Below are 26,456 nucleotides of genomic sequence, written 5' to 3'. Positions count from 1 at the left end.
TTCGATATTCCCAAGTACGATTTACTTTTAGGGGTCTAGCGCACCCCTTGCCCCCTGATGGGAACCCTTGGTCCGTACCGATTCTTCATTTAGAATTTTCTTCATTGTTGAAATAGTTATATTGTTAAAGGTTTGGATATCCATTTCAACAATTCAGGACTGTTGTATTTGATAGGGTAGGAAGTTCTTTTCTAAAAAAATTGAAGTCTCTAGGCTGAAATTTGTAAGAGAAATTGTAAATTTTCGTGAAAGGAAAAAAATACACAAATGATACGAAGACTGTAGTGACACCTATCGGCAAAACTTGTGCTTTTAAACCAACGTTAACAAAGATCAAATATCCTTGACAAACATGAGAACGCAGTTCGATTTCGCGCGTGGTACTGTGTAGTTGAGTGATCACATAATCGCGAGTGAAGTGCTGAGTGTTATTAATTGACGTGTTTCATTAATTTGTTCTACTTGTGACAGTGATTCATATAATTCATATTACGCATTATATGATATAAGGAAGTGTTAATCATGGCTGAACAATCGGGAGGAGACCATCCTCCGGCACATTCCATGGTCACGGACCCTCCCACAGACACTACATTTGCTGATTCTGCAATCCCTATAGCGTCAGAGGTCACCGTTGAAACTATACCACCGGTGAATCTTTACCAAAACCATCACTTTCCTGATTTCGTAGTGCACGTGACATCCGATCCTTCTTCTAATACCAATCCAAATATTGGGCGCAAACACCCCTGAAGTCTTGGTAGATTACTATTTCACAATAAGGTTCCAGGAATAAAATCTTTTCAACCTACGGGGCGAAATCTAATTAAAGTGCTTTTTTATACCGGACAGCAAGCTAATGACTTTCTGACTAACCTGATTCTACGAGACAACGGATGGAAAGCATACATACCAACCTACGCCACACATTCCGTTGGCGTAATCACAGGTGTGGACACTGACATAACGGATGCCGAACTCAAAACAGATATAAAAAGTAGGGCAGAAATAACGCATATCCGCCGCATTCATCGCCGGCACGATAATGAGTTCGTCCCCACCACCACAGTGGTACTTACTTTTGCTTCTCAAAATCTGCCAGAGGAATGCTCGCTCTACTATTCGAAATTCCGAGTAGCAACGTATATTCCCTCAGTCAAACAGTGCTGGGGGGGATGTTTCCGCCTGGGACACCGTAAAGTTGGGTGCCGCTCCAAACAAACAATATGCGCTAAATGTGGAGATTCACATGATACTAACACTTGCATCAAGCCACTTAGCTGCATCAATTGTCGCGGATCGCATGCAGCCACTGAACGCACCTGCCCGGCCCGGAAACGACATGAGCGAATTAATCAACTCATGGTATTGGAAAAATTATCTTATAACGAAACGCAAAAACGAGTGCCTCCTTTGCAGCGCTCATCTCCTAACCCTTCCTCGGGTATACCTACCTCTAATTTCTACTCCCCACTCCTTGCACTACCTCAGCAGCACACGCCCGAGCACCCGCCAATTCCTTCCTCTTCCACGAAAGTTAACACCCTCTCTTACCACTATTCTCCGAAACCCCAACGACCTCCCTATCGTAAAGAAATAGAACTCCACGATGAACATCGCCACGTTCTTTCTCCAAAACGACGACGACCTACTGGACATGATTCTATCCAATCGGCTTCACAGAAACAATCGTTTATTCCAACCTCGACAAATTACTCTTCTTCAGAAGAACGTGCCTTAATAGGTTCTCCAGGATCCTCTCCGGTTAGACGGACTCGCACGTTCAGAGGAGATACCTTGTACACCGGCTCTTCGAAGCCAGTTTGGAACCAAGAAAGTGATACTAGTCATGCCAAGAAACAGGAACTATTACAAGAATTGCATCAGTTAACTCCCAAACTTCAGTCCGACACCCAGCCACTTACCGCATAAGATTTACAGGCGCTACTACTACGAATTATTCGCTTTCTGGAACATATCCAAGAATGACTCAGTTGCAGCAGTTAAGAATACTACAATGGAATCTCCAACAATTTCGTGGCAAGGAGGTGTTTTTATCGCAAATATGCCGCTTTTTTACTCCGGCTATCATACTGTTACAAGAAACCTGGACTCGCCTCGAAGACAACTTAAGAATTCCTGGGTACCAAGTTTATCACCGTCCTCGGGATGACCACTACGGAGGGATCGCCTTGGGTATCCACACTTCCTTACCGGCTAGTGTTATCTCAACACTTCCACCAACTGGCTCATCAAAAATACAAGTGCTCGGAGTGCTGTGTGCTGGACTCACTTTTATCAACATCTACGCCCCACCAGACAGCCCTCCTACAACTCATTACTGGCAACAATTATTTACTTCAATCCAAGGTCACTGTGTGATTGGGGATGATCCGAACTGTAAAAGTGTAAAATGGGGCAATCGTTACACCAACGTAGCTGCTCGGAACCTTCTCGCTGCAATGGACCATACAACTCAGCTCATTGCAAATGATGGGACTGCTACTCGCCTCCCGAACCTCAATGGTTATCCCAGTGCGCCTGATATCACCATCCTCAGTTCTGCTCTGTATGCCAACCATAGTTGGAGTGTATATGGATATACAGGTGGCAGCGATCATTTCCCTATTATAACTACACTTGAAGGAGTTACTTTTCCGAGACCGCCCAAGGCTCACCTTTCGCCATATGCTCCAACCGTTTCTCGCATTCCTCAATCATACAATCGTACAACATACCGGAATGCGACCGACGAACTTTTCCGGTATTTTTCAGTACAAGTCACTCCTATCAACACCTCTTCTTTCATACATATTATAGAAGCAGCATCATCAGAAGCCTCCACATCTACTTCTCAAATTCCTGGCCAGACCCGAACCCAAACATCCCGTTCCCATTTTCCTTGGTGGAACAGACGTTGCCAACAACTCTTAAATGATAGTAAACAGAAGCAAAAGGCATTTTTAAAAGAAAAGAGTCAACAAACATATGTACTCTATCGCCAGTCCCAAGCGATGTATAAACGATACATCCAGCAATGTCGCAAACAACACTGGCAACAATTTTGTGCCACGCTCCACCCACAGGCTACTTCGTCTTCTATCTGAACGTTTATACGGAACCAAATTACAGGATCTACTCCACGCGCAGTTCCTACTGACAGTCTACCGCCTTGGATTGATGAATTTCATCGCCTTCTCACGCCTCCAGAACCACTGAATGACAGACGAACTATACAACATCTTCTTGATCCGGCGTGTGATTCACCAATCTACAAGAATATCACCATCCAAGAATTGAATCTGGTGTTAACTGCTCGGCGATCCACAGCTCCTGGGAGAGATCAGATTAGATATCGACACTTGTACGATCTATCTCCATATGGTCGATCCGTACTTCTTCAAATCTACTCCCAGATATGGAGGACAGGACACATTCCATCTTCATGGAAAGATTTAGCGGTAGTCCCTATACTTAAACCACACAAACCTATCGGGTTGGCTCAGAGTTATCGTCCGATTACTCTTATTTCATGCGTCGTGAAAGTTTTTGAGAAGATCATCCTCTCTAAATTGAACTGGCACTTGGAATATTTTTCAGTCTTCCCACCCACATTAACTGGTTACCGGAAAGGCATGTCATCTTTGGACTCGGTTGCTGCTCTTCTTCTTGATATCTGGAACATATTCCAACATCGGCAGTATTTGATTGCTGTTAAACTGGATCTGGAACATGCATATGACTCCATCCTTCTCGATCGCCTCATCACTCACATGGCACAACTCCAACTTCCTACACCTTTTCTCCGATATACTCATAATTGATTGGTACAACGTCGTATCTGCATCAAATACCTTAACAGATATTGTTCTTATCGTTCAACATCATTGGGTATTCCTCAAGGCTCTAGTCTCTGTCCCACTTTATTTAATATATACACACTCTCTCTCCATCAACGACTTAGAAAACTGGTTCGTATTCAACAATACTGTGATGATATGTTGTTATATGTCAAAACTTCCAATATAGTGGATGGGATACGCATTTTGCACGACGCTCTCCTAGAACTTCACTCCTGGACCTCTGAAAACGGCATGTCAGTCAACTGGGCGAAATCTTCTTGCACTCTCTTCACCCGGAAACGTTTTCAACCTCCCATCCATCTCACGGTAAATAACTCTCCTTTACCAGTTACACCTACTTTACAATATCTTGGTTTTCATCTCGATTCTAAACTAAATTGGAAGCATCATCTCAAAACAATAGCACTTAAAGCCCAACCTTATTTTAAGTTGTTGTCTTGCATCAGCCACAAGGGGTGGGGAACAGATATATCCTCCCTGCAACAAGTCAGTATTCAATGTGTGGATGCAAAACTTCAATATGGCGGAATATTACTCTCTCCACTACCCAAACGGATCAGCGAACATCACATCCGTCTTCAAGCCACAACACAGCGAATTATATTCCGACAACCAAAGACGGCACCTTCCTCAGCACTTTTAGAAGAAGCTGGAATAATTCCTTTCCCAGTAAAAACATATTTTGTGGCTAAAAAATTCCTCCTTCAACGCATATGCTGCATCTCATCCCTATTACTACCGAAATTACAATTCCTATACAATAGCAACCTTCATACCCGACTTCCATATTATAAACAGCTACCTTGGATTTATCGAGCATTCGATAGTATTCATAACTGGCTCAATCAATTGCATCGAGGACCGAAACTACCATGTTATACTGCACAATATAATACTCTTCTACATTCTCCCACACTTGAGCAACCGGTGGTCTCTTTTAAACGTCTTCGCTCCACTCAGCCTCAGATAGTGCGCCATCTCTGGGAACACCACATTCAATCTCATCACTCCAATACCATTTTAATTTACACGGATGCTTCTAAACAGCATACCGAACATGGATCTGTGGTTGGAGCAGGAATTTATATACCAGCGCTTAATTACGCAGAGACTCACAGACTTCCACCGAATACATCCATCTATTTAGCAGAAAGCTGGGCAATTCGCACGGCATTGAAAGTCGCCCTACAACGACAACTACCTATCGTGGGGATTTGTAGTGATAGCCTTAGTGCGTTACAAGGAATATGTAGAACCCCATGGACATCCGCTAATACATGGTTACAAATCAATATTCGCCAACAGCTTCGAATATTACATAAGAATCATCAAGTGGTTACTTTAATTCATACACCCTCACACTGCGACATCCCCGGGAACGAAGTTAGCGATATCCTGAGCAGATATGCAACACAACATGGCAGACCGATTGATCTCCGGCTTCCAGCATCTTCTTTCGCCGAGATGCTGCTCCAGAAACGACAAACCGAATGGCGAACCTACCAACAACAACAACGATCAGGACCAGGGATTTATTATTGGCAACTAGAACCGATTCCCACCACGAAAAAATGGGAGGCCCCTCACAATTGGACAAGAAAACATCATTGTTTATATTCTCGCCTGCGTCTTAATACTGATCAGACTCCCATCCAGCAATATAAACAACAGCAGCGCCCCTCACGTTTGTGTTATTGTGGCATAAATGAGGGTTCTATTGACCACCTGACCTTTCAGTGCTCTCTAACGCCTGGTTACCGTCCAATACTCAACACACTCATTCATTCTGTTTATTTCACAAGCCCCGTAACAGTGTCTTTCTTACTAGCCAACAAAAACCACCTTGTTCTGTATCATCTGCTTCAATATTACATAGTGAACAACTACGACTTGTAATGGTGTCAAAGTGATCAACAGTGCAGTGCTCATGTTATTCATCGCAGTTTGTAATATATAGTTTCTTCGACATAGTTAGTGTTCCACATGAAGTGATTGTTTCTATTGTGTTTGTTTATTTTGTTCCCAAATTGATCCTGGACCATTCATCTCTACAAGTATAGATACCCATTTAACCGTCTGTATTGCTCAGCGGACGAGTTCCTGGAGCATCAAAACATTGAGAGAGAGAGAGAGAACATGAGAACTCCGTACTCCGAAGACAAAAGAAGCATGTAATTCGTATTGCAACTGACACATGGCGACAAGATAAGGAATAGGGTTAGCAAAATTAATGTAAGAATTTTTCTTCTCTTTTTTTAACATTGTACAACTTTTTGACTTAACTTGAGAACACTATGTTCCATCTTTCGGGCTATGTTTAGATGAAAGTTGCCAAAAGTACGTAAAATAAATAAATAAAAGATGTACAGGAGAAATGAGTGGGGGTAAGGGAAATGTAGAATTTAATTGATTTGTGTCTCATTTATGAATGGAATAGGAGTACATGAAGGAATGCGAAATGCTGTAGGACCATATATACTTACCGGAAGCGCATATGGAAATATGAATGCAATGACGCAAGTAGTTAGACTTAACCTAACCTAATATTAACAGAAATTAATGAAATTGTAAGAAAAATATGACCCTCTAAACATAGGCCTCTGTACGGATATATACGTATATTCATGGAATATAAACTTCTCTTAGTAGGAGATTTGGGTTAAATTCCAAAGTTGGTCGTCCTTTCCAGCAACATTTTGAAAATTTTCCGGGAAGAAATGGATAATTTGCTCGTTTGTGTGTTTGATAATATGTAATGAGATCGAAAGTTGTGTATTTTATTTTAAAGCGCTTATAAACATGGAAAAATTTTGCAAGCGGAGGGAACTAGTACTGTTCTAGTCTAAGTAAAATCTTGCCGGGTAACCTGACTTAACGATTTTTAATTTTTAAATGCTTTTTTATAGGTTTGAAACTGAAGGGGCAAAGTTAAGCTCTGCTTTGCAGAAAGTTACCGCATGATAAAAAGATTAGTAAATCGAATCTGTTAAGCATCCATCCGCTCATAAATAAGCTAATAACCACAGTATGCAAAGTGAAGTGGGTCTTTTTTAGCGATGGGTGTGCCAGCTTTTTGGCATTTATTGCGAAGTTGGGCGTCCGCTTTTGCCAAGTTTTTTGCTGTTATGTCCGTTGCACACTTTCTGCAATTTGTTATTAGGTTCATTAATCCGTGCTTTTCACAAACTTTTAAAAGATTTTGCTCGTTATCAACGTATTGCTTCACAAATGTTAAAACTGTTAGTTCATTGCCCTTGTACATTCGCCGTATTGATAACATAAATGCTCGTTTCTTTCCCACAATGCAACTGTTCGGTTACCTTGCGCCAAGTAGTTCCCTCCGCTCACCGTATAGTCCCATGTTTATAGTCGTTTATATATAACAAATAAACAGATTTTTCGAGACTCTCATATATTATCAAGCACACAAACGATCAAATTATCCGTATCTTTCCTGTAAATTTTAAAAATTTTGCTGGAAACGGACGTCCAACTTTGGAATTTAACCCGCTTTTTTTACCTACTTTTTTTTTGCTATCTTGTACTCAGATTCGTTCGTTCGTTTTATGGTTCCATAGGTTAAATTACCAATATTTAATTCACAAAGTATTGCAAAGCGAGCGTCAGCGAGTGAAGGCTGTGTACAGCCCCGCAAGGAACGTTTTCCGTCTTCGTTACGAATAGTTCACTTTTTTTACCCACACAAGTCTTTATAAAGTTCAGCTTCGGTAATCGAGAGTTAAGTTAGTTAAAATCAGGGTGAAAAAAATCATGATTTTTTTTTTAAAAAAATCATTTTTGTTGATTTTTTTGATTTAAATCGATTTTTTTGATTTAAATCAAATCTTTTTCCTCGTATAATACAAGTCGCGAACTGAAGAAAAAGCATTAGGAATTAGTATTAAATGCTAATTATGCCATTTAAGTGAAAGTATTGGGGTTGAATTTTGAATTATCCCCAATCGTTAACCTATATCAAACCCAAACAGTGTTTCTTAACCCTTTTAAATTATGGCTCTTTTTAAAGGTAAATTATAGACTTTCAGTCAAGCAGCTACAGCATCATCCCGATTTATCCTAGGATCATGGTACATTCATCACTCTCTTTAGAATAGAACAGCTTTTGAAACGGTAACATTCACATTTCCCTATCATGTCCCTGAAGCGGGAAATTTTGAGAGTAATCGGCATTTTTTTTTTTTTTTTAATGATCCCCTCTGGATTCCCCTGTGTTAACGCACAGATCTCAAAATCAACTAGGAAATACTAAGAGCTGTACTAAATGTGTATACAAAATTTCAAGATTCTATCTTGAGTAGTAAGGATGAGGAAACTATTTAACAATGAGCTAAGAACATTCCCACAATGCCCCAGATGACCCGGATGTAATATAAAGATTTCCTCAGACATCCCTATTTATCCTAGGATCATGATTTGTACATTATTCTCTTAAGAATAAAACAAATTTTCAGACGGTACCCTTTAAATGTCTCCATCATGTATCTGGGGCGGGGAAATCACGAAAAAAAGGAATTTTCTGTTAGAAATATCTTGTTTCTTAAATTTTTACCTCTGTGGACCCCTCCCCCTGTTTTAAGGCAGAGATCTGAAACAAATCTAAAAAATACTGAGGGGTGCACTGAGTAAATGTGCAAAATTTCAGTCTTGTAGGTGCAAAAGTAAGCCCGCGAAAAATAATATTCCCCAAATACCACAGATTCCCGTATAAAACAGAATCTCAGGTAACAGTTTCCTGAGACATTCCTATTTATCCTAGGAGCATAATATGTACATCATTTTCTTCAGAATAGAACAGCCTTTCAAACGGTACCATTCATATGTCTCCATCTGAGGCGGAAAAATCACGAAAAAAGCTATTTTTGTTAAAGATATCCTTTTTGAAACATTTTTGCCCCTCTGGACCCCGCTGTTTCCACGCAGAGATCTGAAAACATCTGAAAATTATAAAGGGGTGCACTGAACGAGTGTGTAAAATTTCAGTCTTCTGAATATAAAATGTAACCCGCCAAAAAAATAATAATAATACGCATAACAAAAAATATATTTTTAAATTTATGACGTCATCACACACTATGCCTCAACGCAGAAAGGCATGGAAGTATATGTAACGTGTTCTAAAATGCCTCCAGTCTTGAAGAAAACGAAGTAAAAAGTCTTATTGGTACTTTTTAATCGAATAATGAAGATTCTACCCTATCACCTAAAAATAGGTTATAGGTTAAGCATTAAGGAAAAAGTACAACAACGTTTATCAAAATGACACTTTTTTTTTTTTTTTTTTTTTTACAAAAGTTACTGATATTTGGCAAGGGCCTATTTTTAAAAACTCAGAACTAGCTTGCGGCATGAAATACATAAATTTCGCCTAAAGTTTAAAAAAAAAAGAGGTGATAGGACCCCTCTAAATACGCCCTATTATCTGGAAACAAACAGACAGACACGTACAAAAAAGAATTTTCGTCTTAAATGTCGATGGCAATTTCTTCGTTGGAATAGTTAACGATTTTAAAACCCAAACCCAATGTTACGAAAAGAAGAAAGCAGGATTGCTCCGTTACCTGTTCAAAACGGGATTTTCCCTAATCATCTTCTGCATGACACTTGTTTTCATACTATACTGTACATTTGAATCTCATTGTATTATGATTATTAACTTTCATAATCGAAATAACAGAACAGAAACGGGATTTTACTTATTTTCACTTTAAATTAATTTATTTCGGAATTCGATTTAAATCAACGATTTTTATTAAAAAAATCAAGTGATTTAAATCTTGATTTAAATCAGTCTGATTTAAATCAATCCACCCTGGTTAAAATGGTCCATGTTCCGTTGAGGGGGTCCAAAACTACACTGGACCCCCTTAAGCTAACCTAACCTAACCTGACCTGACCTAACTTAACCTAATATAACGTTATATTATGTGATCAAACGAAAATCAATAGAAGGAAATGGTGTCAAAGACACTGGACCCCCTTAACGGAACATTGACCGTTAAAATTTTCATCGTACTTTACTCAAATATTAATTGCCATTTGGCTGCCCATCTTTAAGCTTTTACCGTGAAGTGAAGTATCTGAAATCAGTGTGCTGACTCATGACGCGAACATAGAAATATCCGAGAGTTAAGAGATCTACATAATAGGGAAATATACGTTAGTAATGAGTTACCTCCTGTATGTTACTTTGAAACAGAAATATGCAACCAATAAAATCATATCGGGATAATACCTACAAAGTCTTTAGTAACAGACAATTATGTAATTCATCACGTAAGATAAGTAATTTTATGCCATATGTAGTGTTTTGCGCTATCCTCGTACATATGTATACCCACCTTTGCTAACGTTCCTGCTCCATGCTGCGCTCTGCAATGACTCGGTTAGATTGCATTCATGCTTTTTAGTAATCACCTAGCAAAAGTTGTGTAGTGTCTTTTGCACAACACTTCTTATCGTGTACGTACACTGAAGCCACTAAAGTTATTCTGTACATAATCTAACGATATTAACAGAGAAAAAACCTTTTCGTCGAAAACTAGGCGGGCGGAATAAATGCTGGAAATTCACTACCTTAAAAGTGTTTCTTGAGGTTAGAGTTGAATTAATGGGCGCAGATTGACTGCACGAGAGCAAAATATGTCAAATTTTTACTTTGGTCACTTCATTCATTTTACTGATTCAGTCATTTGGTTCGTTTGGTTCCGGTTTTGAAAGCTTATCTGTTCGAGGTTCAGTAGTGGTACCGAGTCGCGTGGTGAATTACTGTGAATAGTTGTTACTTCTCTGTTTGAGCGCAGAAGTAGATATTACCTGACGACAAGTGTTGTGATAATATTCTTCATGTAATCTTATTATTTGATTTCATGTGCAATACATCGTTGCTACAGGTACATTTCACGTGTATTGCTTAGTAGTGTGTGTTAAGCTATTTTGTTGGCGACACATGTTTATTGTAGTGAACGTTTCCTTTTACAAAGAACAAATTAGAAATTTGAATTTATATCGGTTATCATCGTTAGAATGTCAATAAAGTTAGACTTTTTTAGACTATTAACTGGGAATCACACTGGTCCCATTCTAGAAGAAGTTTGAAGTGTATTCAGGTTCTGAAGTAATGGTGATTCAGTTCGGCTGTTAATTGTGCAGTAGGACATTTTGTTTTATAGTAGTTGTAATATTAGAAAGGAATATATAGGCCCTATTCGTGAAGTAAGCTGCGGTATTATATTTACCACATTAAAATTCCAGGTATTTATTTCTAAATATTTCATTATTTTAAGATAGCATTGTTGGTTCTGGTCAGGGACTTGTTCCCTTTCAGGCAGAGTTTGAAAAAACCCAACCCACTTAAACCCATATGGGTTTTTCGGGTTAATTGGGTTTTTTCGAAATATTTCAATGTCTTTGGGGTAAAAATGTTAAAATATGATTTACATTTCAAGATTGTCATTGTCACAACTTGCAACAATTTTCTATTCACTGCTGTTTTAGAAAAATGGCCGCCATTTTGAAATTTTGTATTGGATAGCCGGAAAAATTTATACAGCAAATTTAGAATGTCTTGTGCTTCTACCCTAAAAATTTCAACTTAAAAAGTCCGAAAATTGCACCCTGTAGGATGGATACCCGCTATTTTGAATAATGGCCGGCATTTTAAAATTTTATGCCGCCAAAATATATACAGCTAATTTAATCTCTCGTGCTTCTACTTTGAAAATTTTAACTTAAAAGACCGAAAACTGCCCTTTGTAGCGTGGATATCCACTATTTTAAAAAGAAAAAAAAAAAAAAAAAAAAGAAAGAAAGAAAGAAATGGCGCCATTTTGTAATTTTACTTTGGTATGCCGAAAACCTCTATACAGAAAATTTAGTGTCTCCAGCTTGTATCCTGAAATTTAAAAGACCAAAAGTTGAACACTGTGTGGTACAGGTACACAAACGAACAAATGTAGATCGAGTCATTCCAGGAGCCTCTGACGTTCGCCAAATATGAGTACCAAATAAATTAATTTAAAACATAGACATACTTCATCAAAATGTCTTATATGAAGTAAATACTTTTCAACGTAAAATAAACGGTTTTATTGTTCATTTTCGATGCTTTGTGCGTTCAATTACGGGAATTTCCCGAGCACCTGTTGCAAGACGGTTCTTTCCTAAAAATTAATTTAAAACAATTAACAAAGATAGGCCTATAATTCATATTTTATTAAGGTAAATGTTCCAAAATGTCATAAATGAAATTAAATATTTTCCAACGTAAAATAAATAGTTTTATTGTTGAAGTATTCACTTCCGATGCGTTGTGGGTTCAGTTGCGGGAATTTCCCGAACACTTCTTTCACGACGGGTTTTCCTTGAAAATGCAACTTGCTTTACTGTACATCGAAACTTCCATTAATACTGAAGTTTGAATTCAGCACTTAAAATAGTAAGCGTTCCGTAGTCTTGAGAGCTCCGAGCATTAAGCTTCTTAATTTTGACAAGAATTTTTATGCTATTATTGGTGTTGATTCTAGAGAATGCTTATTTGAAGGGTAGCAACAAATGACTGAACTGAACTGTTGTTGTTGGAAAACCAAATTTTACTGAATACTTTTGTTACCGTGAAAAGTAAGAAAAAATACTAATAGTTTTACTAATGTATTTACATATTTACTGTTAGTACCGACACCTATGATATTAACCCTGTCAGCGTATGAGGGATAACGTCCCTCGACGGCACCGAGTCAGGAAGCACACTATTCACGGAAAGTATTTTTTAAAATACAAAATTGCTTGTTTACCTTCAAATAGGCTATAAGCATAATCCACACATTAATTTGTTCTCAAGCTGAGCTTTTTAAATTCATTCATTCAGTGCATTTAGAACTTGATAAACGTCTTATGTTGAATGTTGTTGGCTACCTTAACATGAAAGCATATAATTCTCCCAAAGAAAGTTCAAAATATTATAAAAATAACTTTCAATGTGATCACCTTAGTTGTACCAATAATATATTAATAGAAAAGTCAAAAACTCAGGAGTTTTTTTTTCAGGTGGGTCAAACCCGAAAAAAACCACTTGGGCAAACCCTCCTTTCAAGTATATAATTTTGTGGGTTAAGTGCCGGAGAGTATGTCCAGAAATATGAAAAGTACGTAAAATTTACAGGAAAGAAATGGTGAATTGATTATTTTTCGTGAAATTCATGGCCTCTCAACAAATTTAAAATAGTATTTGGACATGTGAAATGCAGCGTGTTGTTGGTAGGTCTACTAGTTCGAGTGGAACCGTGCTGACGTCAGACATTAGGGTGTAATGAGGAAATTAATTCCCCACATAGGAAGATAAAAGTTTTATGTGATGGATGTAACATTCCGATTGTGAGTGTTATAAGAACATATGTTGATGAAAAAGAGTTATTTGAACTAACTTCATTTTTTGATTTGAAATGCTAAGTGTTGTGATAAGACTTAAATAACAAAAATAACAATCTTGATCCTTCTCCTTTCTAATATGCTACTTTAGTGTTGGTTCCATGCTTGTCATCCCATCACATTGACAAATAGCCTGATAAACTCCAGCGTAGACTGAATCATTGAGAAAGTAGTTTTTGAAGCCCCTGAGATGTTTTTCAGTATTCATTGTTGATTTGTAACTAACTTGACTGTATTTTCTTAGCAGGGCAAGTCTTCCCGACAAAACGTTAGCCAATCGGAGACAGTTTTAGTACTTAAAGTTTTCGTCGTACCAGAACACTCATGAAGAATAAACTCATAATTACTGATTCCACACACGAAAAAAATAAAACAAGAACAACTTGCCCAATACTGAAGTTCACATTACCGGTACTGAAAAATGTTATCAACGTACTAAAGCCATTTAAAAACTTAATTAGGACAGTTAAGTAATAATTTTATTCTAAGGTAATTAAAATTGACATTTATATATTTTCTGTAATACAGGCTGTGGTGAATTGAATCCTTCATTTTAAAGATGTCAGAAATATCGGAAGCGAAGATCGAAGCAATCGGAAAGGTACTGAGTGATGACACCCGGCCGATGAAGGAGAGGTTCCGAGCTCTCTTTACTCTGAGAAACTTAGGAGGAGCCAAAGCCATTGAGTGCATTAGTCGCTGTTTTAGCGACCCTTCTGTTTTATTAAAACATGAATTAGCCTATTGTCTTGGCCAAATGCAGGATGTGAGAGCGATTCCTATACTATTACAGATTTTAGAAGATACAAGTCAGGCACCAATGGTTAGACACGAGGCAGGTAAGAACATTAAGTTTAGTTTTATGTAACGTACTGACTACCATTAAAGCAAATATATCTTTTTATAAACACACTTATGAACAATATATTAGTTTAATTCATCTGGTAGGGCATATCAAATAGAAACGCTGTTTAAGACACTAACATGAATTATGTGAACTAGATGCACTTATCCACGTTAAATTCACAATCTACGTAAAATAAATATATAATTTCAGTTCTTAATACAAATATCTTTCTCTTACAATTACAAGGAATTAACCTTAATTTAGGCTCTTTCTCCCCAAACTTCTGGTGCAGCACGTTCAGTTGTTTCCGGTGGGGGTTTCAAAACATCTTAAATCGTATAGATCATAACCACAGCATATCATGGTTATCGTGGGTCCATAGTTTAATTGTAAACCCACTTTGTAGAGGGATAAAGCTTTTATTTGTTATCTGTATTTCTTACCTCCTTTCGAAGTTTATAAGAAATCTTTCCAGGACAGTGAATATATCAGTTCCTCGTTTCACGTAACCGTATGAATAAGATGCTTATCTTGTGTGCTATAGTTTTTGGTTTGATTCTCATAGCCTTGTTTCCACAGGCCGCAAATCTTAAGTGTAAAACTTTAAAAAGAAGAAAGTTGCATATGGCTTCCTAAATTGTTATTTATGTTCATAAAATATTTGTTATAATGCAGAACATTTACAACTTCTCAATAAATTGCTCTTATGAGGGAGTTTGACTACGGGCCTATGATATAAAGTACTCTCCAACTACCTCCATAAAAATTGTTGCGTGAGTTTGAATAGAGCACATACTAGTTCCTAAGTGAAGTCTTGACCCGACTACAGTAGGTCCCATAGTTTTGGAGCTATGGACCTTTAAAATTCATTTTTTCATGTTTTCGGCAGCCTATAACACGAAAACTATGAGGTTTTCGCCCTATGTTTATTGGAACTTTTTTGTTTGTTTTACTCTCAGGAATCACTCCTCTGCTTTTGTACAACGAATTTAACGCCATACTGTATACATGTAACAAAAGTTCCTTTTTTCAGACTTCTTAAATCTATTCTTTAAATTGCATAAGCTCTATTTTGGGGGAAGCATGAAGTTAGTTCATGGTGACCCGTTACTGCCATAAAAATTTCGCCATTTTCCGAAAGCCAAAAATGACTTCGTTGAATACCAGTTATCGGTCGCACGCTTTCTCATTCTTGCATTTTTTTTTTCCCGGAAATTGTCGAATTTAGTTCTAGGCAACAAAACGAAAGTATTAATAATACCCGGAGTTTGTACTTGCACTATACTCACGAATTCTTCTGCAGTTTTAATAATGTGTATCTGTTTTTGCCTAAGATTATGCCGCGTTGCCACATTCTTTACAACCCCCCGAATACCGTCGCAGAGACTCTTGCATGTCCGGTTTCACTGAAAAAACACTGCTTTATCGGATCTGTCTGCATCTCGAACATCTGAAAGCGATTTTTATAGTGGAATGCAGCACCATCAGAAATCACAGACACGGTTTGGGAAATTGTAGACACTTATTTTCACGTATTCAAACCTTTTTATGTAACATATATTTTCGCATTTCTTCGAGTATTTTCAGAATCTTGTCTATGGTATGAGTACATGAGCTGAATCATGTGTTTTGTCGTCGTTTATTACAACAAAGCTGTCAGTTGTTTCATAATAATATATCACTGCCGTAAAGATGGAAATATGCTCGTTTTTCCAGTGACAGCTCTGAATTTCACTTTGCAGAATAACAGTCCAATTTTCAGCGAAGTCCACATGAAGTAAAATAGAATTTGTATCTTTAAATTTTATACGATGCCTTTCGGTAGCAATTAATTCTCTTTGGATTTTCTTGATGTCATGAATTACAATTCTTACAGTTAAACGAGCAACGTACGATACGAAAACAGAAAGTGGCACAGTTGTTTTAACGGGATCATTATTTTCCCATATGGCACACGTAACACTTTCATTTTCATCAGGGGGCGCGGTGGCTCAGTGGTAGTGTTCACCTCCACTGCTTGGGGTCCCTGGTTCGATGCCAGCTCGCACCGCATGGACTTTGTGATGGACAAACACTGTGCTCGTGGGTTTTTCTCGGGGTTTTCCCGTTTCCTCCCACTTTCTTCATTCCACCATTTCATTCATTTCTCATAATCACCGTTTCCTTTAGCCTAACCGGCATAAGCGTGGGACGTAAAACAAAGATTTTATTTCATTTTCATCAATATCAATAATTAAAGACTCCACACTTATTTCATCCACTCCAGGACATTCACCACATTCTTGAAGAAGACGGCTCTCATTTTCTACGGCTCATACTACTAAAGAAAATAGGTCACTCATGACAGCTTCTATACAGGTTGCACCTTTGATTTGTTGCAACGCAGTAGCAGCTAACTTTAAATTTGCACGATACACACTTCCCTCGCAGGTTGCGGACTGACCCACTTTAGTCGAATACTGTAAAATTTCGAGTGACCCATTCTTATGCTCGGATTGTTCTGTTTAAAAAGTTCGTAAATTTCTTTGATGGAACGCGTAAGAAAACGTTTTGATTTTTTAACTTTTTGTCTGTTTTCGATCACTGTAAAGATATCGCACGTATTGGGACTTAGTCTGAAGCATTCCAAATCATCACTGAGGTAGTAGTTCAGGCTTTTTATAGATCATCAGAATTTATTCGATGGTTGTTTCAAGTAAACTTAAAATTTGTGTGTTTCGTAATCATAATTTCCACCTCATATTACTTCGGTTTAAGAAAACGGATGACTAGGGGAGGTTCATTTTACTATTTCAGAGAGCATTTTTGATCAAAATAATAAAGAGCAGTCAGGAAAAACCTTTATTCTTCATTTAATGAATGCGAACCACAAATATCATCAAATTGTTGCACTTTGATTGTTTCCAGTGTTGCCAACTGTGACGCCGAAGTTAACGAAACTTCGCTAATTTCAAAAGGCTATAGTTATTTCATGAAGCATTGGTGGAGAATGGTATTTGGTGTATTTATTATTCATGTAAAGTTGAACCATCTGACAAAATTTCAGAATTTTAAAAAATGTTGTTTTCGAGAAAATGGCGATTTTTGAAAATTTGACAATTTCTCGAATTTTTTGCGACGAAACGGTTGCACACAGAAGCGATACATTTTTTTTTCGGAAAGCGGGTAACTAGGTCTTACCAACCGTGAAAACAGAATTTTAAAATTCGAACCGGAAGTGCTCGAAAAAAATCGCAAACTTCGACTTTTCAGATAAACTGACGTTCATTTGTTAATTTATGTACAAAAAGATACGCATGCGCAAACCAAACTATAATAAAATAGAGTTTATTTATATCCCTATGTACATACCAGAACAAGAATTATAGCTCTACCTGTCCCCATAGATGAATGGTGTTGCTCCGAAGTTGATCATTTTCCATGTCTTCTACAATTCATAAATTGTACTCCCCGTCTTTGATGGCCCATTACTTGGCGGGAAATTTTTTTTCGACAAAAAAAAAAAAAAAAAAATATATGGGTCTCTGAAAATATGTCTAGTTACTATTAAAAAAGTTTCAACAATATCTGAGATGGTAATAGTACATGCTCTGCCTGAATTGAAATGGAAGGCACTTAAGATGATATGTAAACGTACAGGTCGTACAAAATCAACTATAATGAAGGTCCGGGCAGTTGCCAAAGGACTGCCTCCGACTGTGGTTCCAAAGAACAGATTCGGTATTTGAAGGTCAAGAAAAGCAACGAAATCTAGAGACACTCTCCTAATGAGAGAAATGAAGAAGAATCCTCGACTGACGGCAGAAGTGCTCCCGAGTCAAAAAACGTTAGTGTTCGTATAATTCAGCACCGTTTGCAAAAAAGACCTGGATTTGCCATGTCGTACTGCTGCTAAGAAGCCTCTACCCACCGACCGCATGAAGAAACAACGTCTTGCTTTCGCAAAGAAATATGCACATTGTACATCAGCACAGTGGAAGAAAGTCACGTTTTCCGACGAAAGCACGTTCCAGCTGTTCCTAATGGGAGGTGTTAAGGTTCAACGTCCATCATCTTCAGGTCGGTACGACCCAAAGTATACGGTACCAACCGTTAGACACTGCCAGTTTTTCAGTTGAAATGGGGAGAGGAGGTTTATATTTCTTACCACAAAATTTGACGATGGTCGCTGATAGGTATATCAATGTTATTCAGAACCAGTTAGTGGATATGCTCCGTATCAACGACTGTGATTTTTTTAATGATAACGCTCCTTGTCACAAGGCTAAAAAGGTAACGAATTTTCTTGAGGAACAACATATCAAGATGTTAGAATGGCCTGGGAATATCCCCGATTTAAATCCAATTGAAAATTGTTGGCATCGTATGAAGGTTCAGAACCGCATCGTATTCTTGGGACAGAAGAAGGTTCAGAACCTACAGACCCTCCAAGCAGAACTGAAGAAAATGTGGTGTATTGATATGGACTTAAATTATTTTCGAACTCTTAATGATTCTATGCCCAAGCGCGTTCAAATGATTCTCAAAAGTAAAGGCAACATGACTCCGTACTAATTCATGTATTTTGTATGTGATACGTTAATATAGCTTTCCAAATGAATTGTATGTATTTATTGTGTTTTTCTATGATGTCCGAAGTGCTTTTGCGGCGGGTAGATATATATATAATGTGTGTGTGTGTGTGCATTATATAGTATTTTGACTCAGTTTCCTGACCAACGTTACGTTACATCTTAGGAATTTACAATTGTGTCACTTTTGAACAGAGACTATTATCCGTGTTTCCCCTACGTAGTTCATAACATCAACTCTCCTGATTCATTTAAAGAACCAATTGCCGGTTGGTTGCAAACTGGAATTATTGTTTTCGGCTGAGAAATCTTATCACTCTCAATCAAATCTGGCCGATAAACAGTAATGGCCTTGTCGCAGATTGAAATGATCACAAATCGCACGGAATCAATTAAAATAGATATACGGAAAGCTATATTTGTCCATATATCCACATTCTTGCATACTTTTTTTTTTTAATCCCAACTAAAATCTCGCCTGGCGAAAACCTCGCGGACCAAAATCTTGTTTAGTCGACATCTTTCCAGACGAAATCTATCCTGACCAGAACCTCGCGGGATAGAACTTAGCCATCTAAAATCTCGGATGCCACTTTTTATTTATTTTTGGAAAATTTACGTGTAAAACCTGTTAACTCAGAAACTAAGAAACGTTTGCTCCATACCATGATATTGTTCTATGTGAGCAATGCAATGATCATAGTATTTTGTAAAATTTTGAAGGATAATTTACATTTTTGCACTAATAATTATAACAACAATGTTTTCATCAGTGGTATATTTAGGGGACTATCGAGCTCTAGGCTCCCGAAAAAATTTCATTATTATTTTTTCGCATTATAAGTACAACACAAATGCTTCTTACCGGTTCTCAACCCCCTTTTCCCCCTCCCAAACAAGATCCTACATACGCCACAGGTTTTGATAATATTTGAATCGGTATTATAAGTAGAAATACTTTATAGGAAGTTCAAACCAGAATTATCACAGAAATAAGAACACGTAAGATGTTAGTAACTGTAGTTGTATTGCGGTTACGCTATGAGTTATCTATGATCTACATAGAACGGGACGTACGCAAGAGGTGTCATAGCAATAACCAAAACTTTCTTAATAATCTAGACATCGATAAGTTGTACACCAATAAATTCGTCATTAATCATTTCGGTTGAAATAAAAGAATAGGATCTGTGGGGAATGTTTTTAATGTGTGTAGTTTTGATCAGTAGCGTCTATTTGAAACTTCCCAAGCACTGACTCATGACTAGGCATTGACAAATATTAACAGGTACATACCTTTTCTTATTGATGTAGTCTAGATAAGCAATATGATCCACACTAGTGACTAGGTGTTCCTCCTGATGGATTTTCGAAGCTACTACCCCGACTTTGGAAGAGCCCAGTAGTTTTGTTACTCCACTCGAGACGAGGTTATGGAACTTCCTGTACTCGTGGTGGAATACGTAAAGACGTAAACCTCTGAAATTCACTTCTGTCATCATATTTGTCAATGCATAGATCTTACGTGTTGAATTGTGAAAGCTAGCTGACTTCAGTGCTTGGCAATGGTTTCAAAGACGGAATTACATAGCAGTTTTACAGATAAAGAATTCATTAATTAAACAGAATTTGATTTTTGAAATATCCATAATTTCCTTTCGCTGTTCGTTGAATGTCCTTTGAAGAACATTGAACTAAAATTACAATCACGGACAAAGTTTAACGATGATATCGATGAGCGTCCGTGACAGTATTTTCGAACGAACTCCCAAAAGGTTGACCTCTTGAATGAAAGTGTCAGAGATACTTGTTAATTTGCATTTGAAACTAACATTTCTACAAGTAACTCGACAGTTTACACTGAAAAATATTTGACTGTGGCATAAGAAAAACAAAAACTGGATATTGTACCTTTTTAACATTTTAAATTTGAGACGAGGCAAGAAACATAATAACTATCGTCTTGTTTTCGAGACGAGAAATTTCTCGAATCTCGTGGACAACACTAATTCATTCAAGTCATGGATCCCAAACACTGTTTTAGTGTTAGTATACAGGATTCATATGTAAGAAACTTCAAATTGATAAAATGATAGTATGAAAGCAATGAACCGCAATTATCTACGTTTAAAATATGCAAGTCATAATACAATTTACTTCAATAATAAGTATGGTTTAAATGTTGTTATATCACACTATTCGTGGACCAATCGTGATGCGGAACGGTTGTGGTAACTTTCAAATGAAATTAAGAAAAAAATAGCGTATATTTTTAAACATAACAAAACAAGAAAAAATTAGGGTATATCTTTTTTTACACAAATTAACAAAACGGAACAATAAAATTTCGAGACAAGACCGAAAAAGGCCTTCTAGGCTCGAGACCAGACGAGATCTAGTAAATTTAGGAGACGAGACGAGAAACCTTACTTGTTGTCTCGTCTCGTGTCGTCTCATGGAGAACACTATCTGAACGAAATACATATCACTCTTTCTTGTAGTGACTACCTGGTTCATGTTAGTGCTTTTTTTTTCATGAATAATCTATTTTATGGCATATCATCAATCTGTGCGCTATTATTGGGCATTAGCGAAGAATAGAACACTGTAGAATGCATTAGGTTATTATTTAGAAATGAAATTAAATCTTTGAGTTTTACGTCCCACAGTTATGCCGGCTAGGCTAAAGGAGACGGTGATGTTGGGAAGGAATGAAATGGTGGAATGAAGGAAATCGCTCCAATATCTCTGAAGAACAGATCCTTGGCGAGATTACTTTTTTGGCAGTTTTGAATAATGAATTCTCCGTCGTTTTTTCTTGCACATATATTACTATTTTGCAGGTCGCTATCAATCACAACAGGGTAAATCCTATTTAATCTCTATACAAACTTTTGTCAGTTGATGCTACAAATAAACAAGTTTACCTTACACTATACAGTTCAAAACTATTTTTATAAGATGAACACATCCCTCACTTGAAAGCAACATACAGATTTTCTGAAACTTTCGTACGATGTTACTTTCGTTCCAATATGCCACTACAGGTAATTATTCGCGGAAATGTTTACGTAGAATCAATGAAATCTTTGTGATCAATGAAGAGAGAGAAAACAGACTTTGCTCTTATGTGCTGTCAATCTGCATTCCATCGGTTTGTTTGTCTTCGGGGACAACCTGAAGTTAACGCACGTGACCTAGCGGGGGCAAAGAATGAAAGAAACCTCCTATCTGCTGTTCTGCGCTATTGCAACATGAAGACCATAAATTAAACAGCGTTTAACCCTTAACAGTTCACTAACTCTTAAAATTATCAAAACATATATGATACTTGCAGTAAGTCGTCTATTTGGTCTGTATATCATCGGAAAGTAGTTTTCTAAATTTTCTCGCCAATAGTTTTCGAGAACTGAGTTGTGTCCAAATGCTTACTGTGCACAGTTGTCCGTCAAGTGTTTTTTGAGTCCTTGTAGCCATATAGTAACACATTTCAATAAAGAATGGTAGTCTCATAAGAAATGAAACATGGAAGAGTTGTTTACTTTATAGGATTTAATATCTAAATCTGGAATATTAATTTTATAAGAAAATGTAAGGTACTATCAATGAGTCCACAACATTATAAAAAAAAAATAATAATATTTACATTTCGCTGAAAATACAGATTGAATAAAATATACGGTAATATTCAAATATATGCGTAGTTTTATAGAATATTCTTCATTTTTATTTCACTTTTTATATTTTTAAATTTGAATATATCAAAGTAGTGTAACAATGACTTAGGAATCCACAAAAGATATCAATTACCAAGTGCCAAAAACATTCCTTATCGTGATACATATACTTACAAATGGAACCGCATAGAGGAATTCTTGAGTGAGCTTGTTACTCCCGACTTACAAAAACGACATCTTCCCTGAGATGTGTGGGCTGGCCAATGAACAACAAAATCTTTTCTTGTGTCATCACATGGTCACGTAGCAACAGTTCGACATATTTTCACTTGAGGTTCGCCCAAGGTCTTCCTCGTTTAGGCTTTCCGCATCATACTACTGTAGATGCAGTATCAGCCCGAAACACTTTAAGATATTTGGATGATTTCCCAAGTACGTTACACTCTCTTTTGTAAGGTAACCAACTGTTTACGACAACTATCTCTAGCATGCACCCAAAAATTCTAAGACACCATCGTTTTGATTTCGTTCGTGTACGGCAAAGTTATATGAACATGTTTGACTTGTCTACACTCCTCATGTGTTTGCTATAACGTTTGATGATATCAGGACATGAAACACGCACCTAACTTTCTTCCGCTTTGTCATATCTCTTTACATACTCTAGTCGCTGAATTCCTGCTACCGTGCTACCCATCGTTACGCGCTTATTGTTTACCGACTTTACCACAATGATATCGTTACCACTATAATAATCATAATTTCCTCTTCCTTTCTTTGACAAAATCTTATCTTCTTCTATATGACATCCTCCTAAACGATTTTGTCTCATTTTTGGAAGAGTTGAGATTTTCATTACATCTTTCAAATATTGCATTAATTTCACACTTGTAAAAAGTTATCAAAGTACACGACTGAAAACTCAGACTCCTCTCTCTTGAATGAGGACGGTGATTTCCCATCCTTTTTCAGCAAGACGTAGCTCCACCTCACTATGCGTTATGTTCACTGCAATGGCTTAATAGACCATTTCCGGGACATTGGATAGGGCGACGGAGACGGATAGAGTGGCCCAGATTTTACGCCACTAGAGCTCTTCCTCTGGGATTATCTAAAGAATCTTATTTATTGAGAACCCATCCATGATATCCACCATCTAATGCAGCGAATTTTGCAATTTTGTGAAACCGTTGACCTGGACATGCTGTTGCGAATCCATGCGGATTGGCAGAGGCGCTTTGCAATTCGTCTTGCTCAAGAAGAATAGCACATAGAGCAAATAATGCTGTAATGCCAAATTTTCACCCTTTTAGAGGAAATAACTTCTGAACCAATAATGGTAGGTGAAATGGACTGCATCACTGTTTCCCTGAAACTGAGGTCATGTCAAATGATACCCCACATTTCCATTTTAAAAATCCAAAGTTGGATCCAATATTACGGCTTCCAAGATGGCCGCCAGGGCAACCATGTCAAACAATATGGTCCATTGCCCACCCGAAGAACATATGCCATGAACCGAATGTGGATACCAAGACGTTCCTGTGCTAATTACAGGGGTCTTAACTGACTGATGCCTCACTCTGTATTATACCTCAGGTATATAATCTGGATCTGAATCACTGCAAGTAAGATCAGGCTCTGAATCTGAGGTTCCGAAATCCGATAGATTAGAAGAGAAAGAGATCACTACTGTTGCCCTCATTCTTAGTTTCCTTCCATAGGATATATCAACGGACGTAAGATCTTCATCCATTTTTGACGAAACACACTCACCTGCAAAAGTGTAAATAGCCTAACACAATATTTCTCTTTTGCACCTGACGTGAGATTTCACAGTAAAATGTATTTACACACACACACGCGCGCACACACACACACACACACACACATTATATATACAGTATATCCCATACTCAGCCTCTGTATGAAATTTAAAATTTGACTAATAAACTGAGTACTATGTTTCTCTTTCACGTTAGGTTTTCTATAAAAATTTCAAATGATACATCAATATAAGTTAGTCCAATATGTTGTATTTTTTTTCCTGTACAAATTATACGTTTGATCCGTTGCCGAACAATGTAACCGAATGGTTACGTAGTATATTTTTATCGTAAATAATAATCAATTGTTGACATTATGCCGTTTTCATACTTGCACATTGTTGGACATTGACTTACAAACAAGAACATATCGAAAAACATAAAAACATAAACTGCTTACCTTCAGTATTTAATATTTCCTGTCTGCTTCTAGCACTGCTTGCAAAACAACAACATATCCACACACTACTTCCCGCGTAAACTTCACCAGAATTGTCACAAGGGGGTAATAGCTGCTCTCCCATCGCAGAAAGTATTTACAGAAATAACTACAAGGAACAATACCGAAATATAATACTCTTCAACCCAATAGGCAAGATCAAAAAATATGTAACCATATGGTTACGAAAACTCGTTAAGGGTTAAATAGAAGAAAATTAATTTTTAGTTAGCGTATTCTAATATTATTCTAGCAAGAAAAATTAAAAGTGAACATGCAATATTAATACTAACAAACATTTGGACGATTTCGAAATATATAAATTATATAGTTTTCATGATATTTTGGAAAGAAACATGCCATGTTATTATATAGGAAAATCCCATCGCATTCCGAGTTTAGACACAGCCTTAAGAAGCCCCTTTCGTATATCAATCAGAATTCGTACAAACTGGAATATCAGGAAAAGTCAGGCGAAAATTTAGTTTCTTCTGGCGTTTTTGTTTTGATAAATTAAGAGAAATATATTTAACGTAAAGCCTTTATGAATCAGTGATGGTACGATGAATTGGTTTACTGGAATATGTATAACCTACGACGCACTATTTATTCAGTGATTCTCCGGCTCGTCAAGGAAAGTTTACACAGATCAGAGGATACAACTCTGTAAAGTGCGGCATCCGCTGGTTGAAAAATGCCATTTGTTTCCTGTGGACATTGGAAATTTGGGACTATGTGATTAATTTTTTACAACAATCAAAGCTGCCAAGCACGAGACCTATTGAAACCCTGAAGAAAGCAGCATGCGACCTCTTTATTAAGAAAAATGGTATTTGCAGGATGGTATCTATTGAATGTCTGACCTTCCTTCATAGGTTTCAGACTTCAGGACCAATGTCTCCATTCGTCGTTGATGCTGCATGGAAACTTTTACAAGATCTCATGATTCAATGTGTGAAACCAGAACTGGTGAAATGTACAAATATAGAATTATTAAGTATTGGGGTGACAAAAGCAGAAAATCATACAGTGAGCAGAATTGTCGACATTAGATTTGCTGCCAGAGACCAGGGAACAAGAGAAATTGGAACTTTTACGACTGCTGCTGGAACTAATTTCTATGGTTACCAAACTTAACAGAACAGTCTTTTAGAATACAAAGGAGTTAAAGATCTGTCTTCGTTAGATCTAATTCAATATTAATTCCATGTGGGTCGAAAAAGGTTCTCTTCTTCTAGACCAACTTATATGTTTGACATCATAGATGATGTGCTTGTTGAAAATTGCAGGAAAGAATGTCTCTCTTTCCCCAGTCTAAACTCAGCAGAACTTCAAAAATTCTTTCAGAGTTGTTATAAACAAAAAATAAATCTCGTAAAAGACTTATGCAGGCTCTCCAAAAGTTTGGCAAAAAGAAAAATACAGTATCAAAATCAGGGTTGGCTGGTTTAAACCAAGATTGGTTCAAAAAAACCAACTGGTTTAAAGCAAAAAACAAAAAAATGTTCGTAAAAGTGTAAGTGTTTGTAAAATCTTGATGAACACACATTTGTGGGTTATCACGTTTCACTCCCGTATATTATTCGTATTATATTCAGACCTAAATTCCCCATTCATTACTCAAAAAGATTATACTACAAAAGCAACTTTTTTTTACAAGTTTTTAAATGTTTGTTTTGTGATTTTTTGTAGTTATTATTATTGTTATGTAATTGCAATCGAAGAAAAATTCTAAATATTGTTTCGTTTCAATGTTTACTATGGATAAAATACATCGAAAATGCCGTAC

The 26,456-nt window shown here is 37.1% G+C and overlaps 2 protein-coding genes across 2 annotated transcripts in view; both read left to right on the top strand.

Annotated features, from left to right (window-relative positions):
- The first annotated feature begins 314 nt into the window (after window positions 1–314).
- Window positions 315–26,456, top strand: part of nero (deoxyhypusine hydroxylase nero) — a 39,314-nt gene continuing 13,172 nt past the window's right edge. Inside the window, exons 1-3 of the mRNA XM_081765664.1 lie at window positions 315–360; window positions 6,008–6,095; window positions 13,836–14,146. Of these exons, the coding sequence (XP_081621790.1) occupies window positions 13,867–14,146 (280 nt within the window). The 5' untranslated portion in view covers window positions 315–360; window positions 6,008–6,095; window positions 13,836–13,866. The remainder of the gene's footprint in view (window positions 361–6,007; window positions 6,096–13,835; window positions 14,147–26,456) is intronic.
- Window positions 4,095–5,759, top strand: LOC145689439 (uncharacterized). Its single transcript, XM_081763594.1, has one exon. It carries the CDS (start codon window positions 4,095–4,097, stop codon window positions 5,757–5,759), a length of 1,665 nt encoding a protein of 554 aa, XP_081619720.1.

This window comes from Thermobia domestica, chromosome 7 (assembly GCF_964235325.1).
Source record: "Thermobia domestica chromosome 7, izTheDome1.hap1.1, whole genome shotgun sequence".
Taxonomy (NCBI): domain Eukaryota; kingdom Metazoa; phylum Arthropoda; class Insecta; order Zygentoma; family Lepismatidae; genus Thermobia; species Thermobia domestica.
This window is presented reverse-complemented; position numbering and strand designations above follow the sequence as displayed.